This window comes from Camelina sativa, chromosome 2 (genome assembly GCF_000633955.1).
Source record: "Camelina sativa cultivar DH55 chromosome 2, Cs, whole genome shotgun sequence".
Lineage (NCBI taxonomy): Eukaryota > Viridiplantae > Streptophyta > Magnoliopsida > Brassicales > Brassicaceae > Camelina > Camelina sativa.
The window spans coordinates 19,648,288-19,659,389 of record NC_025686.1 but is presented as its reverse complement, the minus strand read 5'-3'; the positions used below and the strand labels follow the sequence as shown (position 1 = coordinate 19,659,389).

At 35.5% G+C, this 11,102-nt stretch overlaps 2 protein-coding genes, 1 non-coding gene and 1 pseudogene across 3 annotated transcripts; 1 reads left to right on the top strand and 3 right to left on the bottom strand.

Moving 5' to 3' along the window:
- Positions 1-1,281, bottom strand: part of LOC104754287 — a 3,487-nt pseudogene extending 2,206 nt beyond the window's left edge.
- Positions 4,012-5,367, bottom strand: LOC104729929 (cysteine-rich repeat secretory protein 57-like). Its single transcript, XM_010448964.2, has 2 exons — positions 4,545-5,367; positions 4,012-4,169 (listed from the first exon to the last, which is right to left on the bottom strand). Exons 1-2 carry the CDS (start codon positions 5,326-5,328, stop codon positions 4,096-4,098), a joined length of 858 nt encoding a protein of 285 aa, XP_010447266.1. The 5' UTR covers positions 5,329-5,367; the 3' UTR covers positions 4,012-4,095.
- Positions 7,859-9,916, bottom strand: LOC104729923. Its single transcript, XM_010448950.2, has 3 exons — positions 9,760-9,916; positions 8,678-8,896; positions 7,859-8,476 (listed from the first exon to the last, which is right to left on the bottom strand). The coding sequence occupies exons 2-3, from the start codon at positions 8,893-8,895 to the stop codon at positions 7,951-7,953; spliced, it is 744 nt and encodes a 247-aa protein (XP_010447252.1). The 5' UTR covers position 8,896; positions 9,760-9,916; the 3' UTR covers positions 7,859-7,950.
- Positions 9,999-10,070, top strand: TRNAC-GCA. The gene has a single exon. It is a non-coding gene; the product is annotated as a tRNA-Cys (tRNA).

Sequence of the window (11,102 nt, the reverse complement as noted above, 5' to 3'; positions counted from 1 at the left end):
TGTTCAACATCATCGAACACTGGTGAACGATCTAGAACATTGATATCGTTCAATGTGCCTGGACACCCAAAAAAAGCATGCCATATCCATAGATCATGAGATGCAACTGCTTCAAGAATAACAGTGGTGGTTCCCTTATCTCCTCGAGTAAATTGACCTTCCCACGCCGTAGGACAATTTTTCCATTCCCAGTGCATGCAATCAATACTTCCAATCATCCCCGGAAACCCCCGCATCTCGCTGACATGCAAAATTCTTTGGAGGTCATCTTGAGTTGGAGCTCTGAGATACACTTGCTCATACAAATGTATGATTCCTTTACAAAATCTACGCAAGCACTCCAATGCTGTAGTACCTCCAATTTTGATGTACTCATCGACCGCGTCTGCCGCCATACCATATGCTAACATTCGCATAGCTGTGGTACATTTTGCTATGGGATATACCTTCTTTATTGGCTGCGTCAAATCGTTGGGTGAAGTAGTTGTCACTGCTTGAAAGGTCACCAACGATTCGGAGGAAAACTTGTTTTCGCATTTGGAATCGACGACGAAACATTGCATCATCATATGTAGGTTGATCGGCAAAGTAGTCGTCAATCAATCTTTGGTTCGCGGCTACATGATCTCTCTTGAAGTATTTTCTCGTGCTACGACGTGGATAATCTTCTTCTATTTTGTTTCGACGCTCTCTAAACCGGTTCACGATGTATCTTTCTTCAATTTCTGACTGTCGTTTGTAAGCTTCAACATCAAAAGGAAAATCAGATGGATCCATTGAAGATTGTGTTATTGATATTTTTTTTAGTAAGATGTGGATTGTGTTATTGGTATACAAAAATGAAAGAATGAGGTTTCATTTATAAGAAATTGAGTGGTTGATATCATCGGATTCCAAACAAACATTACATTTACTTAATTAATAGATATCGATTAGATTTTGTGATAAAGCCGAAAGTCACGGATTTCATTGTCGGAGAAAGAGCCAATACACATTATTAAAGAAGAAGAAAACAAAATGGATTAGATTCTCTGATAAAAGACCGAAAGTGATGGGTTACATTGTCGGAGAAAGAGCCAAACACGCATTATTAAAGAAGAAGAAAACAAACCCACATTATTAAAGAAGAAGAAAACAAGCACACATTATTAAAACACAAAAAGACATACACACATTGTTAAAGCAGATCGAAACAAGCACACATTATTAAAATAGAAAATACATAACCGAACCAGACAGTTCAGAATAGTTAATTTCCAAATAGATCGTGACTCAACTTCTCCAACAACTCTTTACTTCGGTCATTAAGATGCTCTTTTTCACTTAGCTTTAGATACATCTCCATCTTCTTTAATTGGTTTGCCTCCTCTTGCCTCATGGTTATTTTGTCCAACCGTTCCAACTCTTGCGTCTTGAATTGTTTGAATTCATTCCACTCTTCGTTGACTACTTCCAAAGCTGCGCCCTTACCTTTCTTTTTCCCTTTTTTTTTTAGCTGCATCTCTCCCCATTGGACGAGCAACAGATCCTACAGAACTTGAATCACTTGCATCACTCTCACGGGATCTCTTCGATCCACTGCTCCCAGATCCAGTGTTTCCTCCTACTTGACTACCATAACGTGGTTGATCACGAACAGCTTGCCATTCTGACATTAAATTGAATTGGCCTTTTGTAGAACTTGAATATAATTCATGCGCTTTTGCCAATACATCATTCTCCGACCAGCCGCTTAGTTGTAAACGCTTGGCGTTATCATAAGCACCAGTCCATTTGCCTAGTTTTAGATTCATGTAGTTGTAATGATTTCTGCATGAAGCTCCGTCGCGAGGANTAAGATGCTCTTTTTCACTTAGCTTTAGATACATCTCCATCTTCTTTAATTGGTTTGCCTCCTCTTGCCTCATGGTTATTTTGTCCAACCGTTCCAACTCTTGCGTCTTGAATTGTTTGAATTCATTCCACTCTTCGTTGACTACTTCCAAAGCTGCGCCCTTACCTTTCTTTTTCCCTTTTTTTTTTAGCTGCATCTCTCCCCATTGGACGAGCAACAGATCCTACAGAACTTGAATCACTTGCATCACTCTCACGGGATCTCTTCGATCCACTGCTCCCAGATCCAGTGTTTCCTCCTACTTGACTACCATAACGTGGTTGATCACGAACAGCTTGCCATTCTGACATTAAATTGAATTGGCCTTTTGTAGAACTTGAATATAATTCATGCGCTTTTGCCAATACATCATTCTCCGACCAGCCGCTTAGTTGTAAACGCTTGGCGTTATCATAAGCACCAGTCCATTTGCCTAGTTTTAGATTCATGTAGTTGTAATGATTTCTGCATGAAGCTCCGTCGCGAGGAGGATGAAATGAGCAATGCTCATTACAGTAGTCAGCAATTTTACCCCAATAAGCTTCACTTTTTCGGTTTTTACCAACAACGCTATCTGTTCCATATTTAATCCATCCACTCAATAACACCAAATTCTGCTCTGTTGTCCATTTGGGGCTTTTTCGGCGAGTTGGAGTTGAATCTTCTGTATTTGGAGTCGCTTCAGTACCACCGCTCATATCACCAAGAGCCATTTGCGTAGAAAATCCGGGAAATTCATTTACTCCAACATTTGAAACATTACCCATTGGAGTAGAAGAACTAGAAGGTGTTTGAGATGGATATGGCATCATTGATCCAAAATATGGAGGATAGTTTGGAACAGCTGATGGCATGAAAAAATTTGGTGAAAACCCATAATTTGGTACATTTTGGGGTTGATTTGCAGATTGGTTTTGAAACTGATAATTGTTGGGATTTGGATAGTTGAACGGATGATTAGAAGAATTTTGAGTGTTAAATGGATTATTATTGGGATCCATTTAACAACAAAATAAAAGTTTAAAAAAGTATTAAGAGTTGATAGGAAGATATAGGAGAAAGTTATAGTGAAAAATGAAGTTTTTTTTTATGTCCAAATGAAACGAAAAAAGTCTCTATATATAGATTTCAAAAAATTATGAATTTTGATATAAATTTATTTTTTTTTTAAAATTGATTACAACCAAATAATTGAGTTTAAATAATTGAGAGGAGATAAAAAAAACACAAAAATCTGGATAGTCAATAGGAATGCAACAGATTAAAAAAAAAAAATTTATGTCGGTCAAAAAAAAAATTTTCTCTCATCCCTCCCTCCAATCCCCAGCCGACACATATCATTGGAAACCCAGATGAATCCAACGGGTTGAATTTATTCAACTCAGATGAATCCACCTAGATTTTCTTTTTTATTCAACACCCTTGTTGTAGGGATTAAACTGTTGAAAAAAAGATTCAACATGTCCATTGTAACTAGCCTTACTTGTTATACCCATTTAGTTGGAGGGCACTGTTGGAAAAAATTAAAGACACCTAAGCTAAAAACTTGCAAAAAGTATACCAATAGCAAGAAGTAGGTCATAGTGTAAGAAACATGTGAGAAAGTAGGTCAGAATGCTATTCTCCCAAATATAAATTGCTTCATTATTACACTTGAATTTACCGAATTTATTACAAAAACGTCGAATTTCTAGTACTGATTAATCAAGAATAAAACAAAGTGATCCAAGTCGTTTTTATATCTCATGAGTACGACACAATAACAAAGAAAAACACAATGAATTGTAAAAAAAAAACATGCTAAGCTCTTCATATGATTTCAATATCTGCTGTGTACGACATCCAAAAGTGACTACATCAGCCAACGAATCATACTGTCAAATTCAAGACGTTTTCTTAAGACACTCGGGATGAAAAAGCTATATGCGTTTTCGGTTTAAATTCAAAACATTTTCTCGAGACTAGCGTTCCCAACAACATTCCACCACAACAACAAAAAATTATATGCGTTCCTAGTTAATATATAGTTCAAAATCAAATGAATTGAAAACTCAAAATGATTATAAAAAAAAGGGACAAACAAGCCTTACAACAACTGAATGTATAACCATAAGCATGAAGCATAATTAGCGGAACACAATAGTTATTGTTTTGCTCTTAGCAAAAATTCAAATCGAAACTCGAACCAAGCCTTTTTCTCAATATTGTCATTTTAAATCTGATTATAAACCGAAAAGTGCAAACACCGATGCGGCCGCAGCAAGAAGAACCATTCCCCCAAATATTCTGTTATTTCCTGTATAACAAAACAAAATAATCCAAACATTACGAGATTGACCACAATGCTAAAAGAAACATACAACAAAGAATTAATGTTCTTTATTAAAAAAATTAGGAGAAAATAAATGTTGCAGTTATTTTGTTCTTTTTTTTGTCTTAAATACATTTTATTTTAAAATAATTTGAAAAAAAAATCTGATAAATTGAAACATAAGTTTTATATCAAATATTTACAAAATTTGTTACAATTTATATCCGCACTAGCATATTTGTTTTAGTATACAGTACATAACATGTCAAAAGTACGTACTGTATATGTATATCATCTTCTCTATCTAAATAAAAGTATATAACCCATCATTATTTCATAGATAGTACTGTATATACTAACCTCTAATCGAGAAGGCACTGTTGTGATTTGGCTGTGGTGAGGTATCAAAACTGACTAAACATTTGGGGGTGAAGATGAAAGCCCAAAGCTGATCACCACAGCAGTGAGTTAGTTCTTGGAACGCAAGTTTCAGACATGTGGTGCAGTTTCCAGGATCCAAATGAGGACTACACTGGACAACAGACTGAAGTTCATACTGGTCATCGATCCTAGTTGTATCGTGAAGATAATATGGCGTAAACGAAGAAGATAGCAAAGATGATCTGACAATCACTTCTCCCATTTTGTTAGACAACCTCTGCTCAAATTTACGATATGATTTGGGTATTGGATCGGTGGAAGACCAAAAGGTATTAGGCTTCGTCTCTAAGGTGGAGAGGAAAAACTTATCTGAGTATCGAACCATACAAGAGAAGTAGTAAATGATTGCTTCTCGATGGTTAGTACAGTTTTTGGCAATCTCCATTGTTGCATTCTTGACGCATGCATTGCAGCTTGTTCTGTTGACATCTCCAATGCATAAGAACATTCCATGGACTGTGTCTGAACCTATACCGGTCGTGAGATTGTAGTAGTTAGCGAATGATGATTGGTTGCTAAGAGTGGAGAGAAGAGTGTTGAGATTTGTGTTGAAAGTTGTGTTGTTGCTAGTGGTGTTTCTGGATGATTTGTTGCAGAAAGTTTCCATGTGCTCGGATTCAGAGACAGCTTGGTGAATGGTGAAGAAGAGGCAGAAGAGAGAAGAGAAGCAGAAGAGAGCAGAGAGTTTCTTTGTTGTTGCCATGATTTAAAACTCTTTAGGGATTATGAGATCAATGAAAAAGAAGAGAGGGTCATTGATATATAGAGATTAGAGACAGAGAGAAGGTCGTTGATTAGATTTAACCAAGTTTATATATCTTAATTCGTTCTTTATCCAATGAGTAATTGGTCTTTGTTTGTTTTTCTTTTGGTTTTTGTGTAAGTTAATAGTACTTACTTCGTCTTTTTATAATTCAATGAGTATTTCTTACTACTTGGTCTTTTTATAATTCGAATCTCCCAAGATTGAGTTGACAAATGACAATGGGTGAGAAAAAATAAATTCAAGTGGGGATTAATTAAAGAATGACCTTAATGCCAACATATATAATGTAATTACTAATTATAGTGTTATCTATGAAAAATAATGTAGGAAATGACCTTAAACTAACCAATACTACAAAGTAACTAGTAGGCCTGGGCAAATAAACCGAACCCGAAGAACCGACCCGACCCTGACCCGCAAAAACCCGACCCGACTCCGACCCGCTTCTGTATAAATAACCACTCGGGTTTCGTTTTCAAATACCCACAGGTATCGGGTATTACCCGAACCGAACCCGAGGAACCGACGATATCTGTTTGAACCCGAGAACACATTTATACATACATGATATCACATATATTGCCATATTTCCGTTTGCCTTAATCTCCTCTCCTTGAATCCTTGTGAATCTTCTTTACTTTGCATAAACATGTCGAAGTTGCCAATTTTTGTCCGATTTCAAGAATCTTTGGCTTTTATAAACCAAAACTCTCAAATGGGATCTCCAAAACCTAATTCCGCTGTTTGGTTTGATGTAAGAGGTCATGATCTATGGATAATGTGTTAAAGACTGACATGCTGGGATGATTCTTCTTTCTTTCGTTCTTTCATTTGCGAGACATGCTTTTCTTTGCTGGGATGTTTAAGTTTCGTTTGCTTTGTTGGGATGTTTAAGATTTTAAGACATGCTTTTCTTTGTTGGGATGGTTATTTTGCGAGACATGGTATGCTCAGTTTCATTTGTTTAAGATTTCATGTTATGCAATTTCATTTGTTTTTCGGGTTATTCGGGTTTTCTAGGTACATTTCAGGTTTTTGTGGGTACTTTGGATATGTTCGAGTAGGTACTATCTATAACTGGATATATTTTGGATACATTACTGGTTTCTTAAAGTTAATACCCAAATAACCCGAACCCGAGAAGAACCGAACCTGACCCCGACCCGAAATTATATAAACACCTGTGCAGATCCTATATTCGTAAACCCGAAAAACCTGAACCCGAATTACCCGAACCTGACCCCGACCCGAACACCCAAATGTCCAGGCCTAGTAACTAGTACTATTACCTTCTTTTTGGGAAAATGTAAGTAATATTACTATTACCTAGATTAATTAAAAACATAATTAGTCTCAAAATGCATACTGGCTAGAGACTAACGACAAAGCAAACCACTAACATAGCTCCATTGGCAATTTGGCATTGCCTTGATCTTCTTCAAAATTACTTCAACCTCTCTCTTCTTTGGTCCATTCTCGAGATCATATCTCAACGAGCAATCACGTTGGATTCATCTAAACCAGAAGACACCACATTCGTTGACTTAAGAAAAAGACACTATCTCCACTACCATAAGGGTACCTTACAACATTTTTTCTCTTGATCTCCAAGCTTCTTCCTTGATTTGAAAGCCAGAACACCGTCACTTCACCAAACCTCTCTCGATAACTCAGAAAACTTTCTTCACAATCGGAAATACAATAGCTTTTTCTTGACGTTTTCTCTTTGTAAGAGACCTTCTCACATTAAAATTCTCAAACTTTGACTTCAACCTCTGAACTTGGGCTACTAATTGGCTTACAGTAGTGTAGAAACTGATCAAATTTTTTTTTTCACATACTCACAAAGAGCATCAATATATCTTCAAAAGGGTCTCCTCCTCTCCTCTAATTGAGGTCAAGAATTCCTTGTAGTACTGTGAGATCATCCTTGTGGCTGAATCACCTCTGATACAATGGTGGCTTATTAATCTTTTCTTTTGTTACCTCATGCTCACTCACTCGTTGTTATCTTCATTTTCGTCTTCTTCTTAATATCCCTCTCTTTTTTTATCTTCATGTCAACAGTGTTTTTGAGGCTTCTTCTTCCTCTTGGAAATTTCGGCTTCCAAGTAAGCTTCAGGCTTCTTAAAAAGCTGAGGAGCAACATGAGACTCTTCATTCTTCGAATCTCCATCAAAAGATTCTTCTCCAAATTATTCAAATTTATCTCGAGATCCTTCTTCAGATGTCTGATGAACCAAACTCTCTTTCTTCCTCTTCACGAAGAGGCCACTGGACCATACAGTCGAAGTAGTAAATGATTTCTTCTCAACAGTTTGAACAATTTTTTGCAATCTCGGTTTGTTGCGGTCATGATGCAGGTTGCATTGTGGATTAATTGTGAGATTGTAAAAATAGTTAACGGTGGATGATTGGTTGGGAACTATGAGTTTCACTTGTCAGAGAGATCATCAAAACATTTCAATGTTGGAACAAGTATATCAAGACTCATCATTGCATGAAACACTTCCACAAAGGGATAATATTTACTCTACATTTCCAAATATAACAGACAGATCACAAGAGAAAAGGTATCTTTAAGTTTGTTCTAGAACTCTTGTTAGTCTCAGCTACCTCTTTCATACCTGTCCATGAATTTCTCTTCCTCTTATTAGATCCACCAACTGTTTTCTCCGCAACACTTTCAGGCTCAATCGGTTTCTTACTCTTGGATTTTCGTATCCTCTTATCCCTATCCAAAGTAAGCATCATTGGCTTCGGTGTATTCACCTCCTCCACCTGATCTTTCTCACTTCTCACAGGTGAAGAAAGCAAGTTACTTTGTGGCATCCGTGTCATCTCTTGATTGATCTTATTAGGACGAGGAGCCTTCGGCTTGAAAGGGTAAATCTCTTTCATCTGACCTTTCGCAGTACCTCTCTTAAGGTTCCGGTGAGAACAGAAATTGCAATGGTAAACTACATTGTTCAGAGGCAAACAGATGTTAGACTTCTTGCACCTGGTTCGTTTCTTCTTCTGCTTAGAAGAAACCTTCTCGATTCTGACATTGCAATTGAAGCCTGGCTTAAGTACGGTCTCACACCTATAGATAAAACTTGGAATCATCATTACTTAATCCGATTGACATTTAAATTCATAAAGATCCTCTCTTTATAAAACATCAAGGAATCTAAACACAGAACAATGAGATTTCAGGATTCTAAACCAAAAAAAAAAAACTAACTAAGCGGCGGTTACAGATTCCAAAATTGAAGTCATGATAAGAAAACCCTAAAAGATGTACCTTTGGCAAGAGACGAGATCAGGATCAGTAGCGATTCCCGTGGAATCAATGTCGGAAGCGAGACGTCGACCGAACAAAGAAGCAAGAGAAGGGAAGGGAGTATCTCCGGCGGAAGACCAGAGAGCGAGATTCTTCAAGTGATCATGTCTTAGTACGGATTTGAGATTAGGTCCTCCTCCTTGAGTGTTTGTAAGCTTCTTAGCTCCTCGTTTGCCCATCCTTTTACCGGCGAAGGGAAAAGATAAATTCTTTTATCAAAAAAGAAGAATAACTGCTAGGGATGTTAAAAAGGGTTTTTAAGCCCTCTTCAGCCCTGACCCTCTAACTCTTTTTCATTTTATTTCAATAACTCAAATCCAACAGTTCGAAAAATACAAAAACTCATCAATATCCAAAACTCATGTTATGTAAAACAGTTCTAGAAATTCAAATCTACTTCAAATCAAAAGAAATCATAATCTGTTTATTATCAATATCCAAAAGAAATCATTTATCTCCATCTCCATGTAATCATTTTCAGCATTTAGTATTGCAATTCTTTCTAATGACTGCAAATCCATACTGCATCAACGTAAAACACAGCAAATTTTGTAATACAAATATGTGATCAAACTAAAAGTGCAATCAAATTTTGTAATCCATACTGCATCAACGTTAATGTTTGGAAGCGAGACACTGATGTTACATCATCATCATATTAAAACTAGCTAATGCAATTATAAGCGAGACACTGATGTTATAAATATGATTCATATACATCGAACGAACACGGAACAGAGAAAAAAAAAGAAGTCGACAGAAACATCACAATCACTACTAATTCATTATGAGCTAAAGAATAATCATATACATATTGCAAATTTGATATGACCGAAACCTTTAAGAGAATATAACTCCAAATTGCAATATCATCTCAAATCTCAATTATAAAGCCCACTAATTGATACATAAGGAAGCAACTGAGTTTTATAAACTATGGAGCTAGCAAGAATAATGAAACCATGACAATATGATGCCTTTCTCACTTTCAGCAAACAGTCTAAAATCTAAATTGATAAAGGGAAAAATAGATTGAATCTTACTTAAAGCCAATTACAGGTTGAAGAGATTGTGAAACCAGCGAGATTGAGAACCAGCGAATCCGTCTCTGGCGGCTAGAGGGAAGAAGAGAAGAACCCAGAAAGAAAAAAGAAAATTTTGTCGACTGCAGATCTGAAGAGAAACGAAGACGAAGAAGAAGCGCCGCAATTAGGTAGGTGTTTTAACTTTTAAGCGATCAGGCTTGGAATTATAATTTATGGATATTGAAGTTAAAGCAATTGGGTCCATAGCTCAGTGGTAGAGCATTCGACTGCAGATCGAGAGGTCACCGGTTCGAACCCGGTTGGGCCCTTTTTATCAACATTTTTTTCTTTTTTTGAATAAACCAATATTTTAAAAGTTAATAAAGATGATATATTTTCTAGAAAGAAAAAATATATTTCAACAATTTTAATTAAGTTAAAAAAAATGAAAAGCAAAAATAAAATAAAAATATATAATTACATTTGCGATGGTAATTTAGAAAAAATATAATTACAATGTTATGTTAGATGTTGAGGAGCAAAGAAAAGAAAAAAAAGGGATAACTTCGACTAAGAGGGGGTTATTGGTTCTATGATTTTAATGGATTTAGAAATCCAGACAAAAATCATGTGTTATTCATTCATTGATTTTAAAATACTTATGAAAATGATGTGTTATTGGATCTATGATTTACAAATACTTGTTAAAATCTCATGTTATTGGATCTATGATTTGTTTTTGGATTTCAAAATCCATATTATGTTTTAAATGAATTTGAATAGATTTGAATGGATTTGAAAGTGTAAAATAAAAGGATCCAAATCCAAGGATAAAACATGTTATTTCAAAATCCATGTATTTTAATTTCTAAAATTTACAATTTGTAGAAATCACCTTTCCAATAACAGCCCCTAAATTTATGTGTCAAAAAAATAGGTTGGTTCGTATTAGATTGGAATATTCCATATCCTTAAATGAAATATCATACTTCAGGTTCTTAAGAGTTAAGTCGCAACTAACTCCCCAAAGTAGGTTATAAGCTGGATATATCATCTACCATAAGTATGATGTAAACACAACTTACATTGAAGAAAACAAAATTGTGATGTTTGAACAAATCGACTACTGTTTAAACACATAATTATTTGTCATGTTGTAATTTTTTTTTACAGTTTCTCTATTTATAAAAAAAAAAAGACGAAAACGAGTCCAACATTCATAATTTTATGATTACTGTTTAATCTAAATTACTCACGGTTTACTTATATACAATAATAATACGAACATTTAATTAGAGTAAGAACAAACTAGTATATCATTAATAATCGAACATAAAAAAAAAAAAAAAAAAAAAAAATTT

What these genes read in the sequence shown, in the direction of transcription:
- LOC104729923 (XM_010448950.2), bottom strand. Translation starts at nt 8,895, where the DNA reads ATGGGCAAACGAGGAGCTAAGAAGCTTACAAACACTCAAGGAGGAGGA. An exon ending in GATCTCGTCTCTTGCCAAAG is followed by an intron (nt 8,477 to 8,677) that starts GTACATCTTTTA and finishes TTTTATCTATAG; the next exon opens with GTGTGAGACCGTACTTAAGC.
- LOC104729929 (XM_010448964.2), bottom strand. Translation starts at nt 5,328, where the DNA reads ATGGCAACAACAAAGAAACTCTCTGCTCTCTTCTGCTTCTCTTCTCTC. An exon ending in CAGTGCCTTCTCGATTAGAG is followed by an intron (nt 4,170 to 4,544) that starts GTTAGTATATAC and finishes TTTGTTATACAG; the next exon opens with GAAATAACAGAATATTTGGG.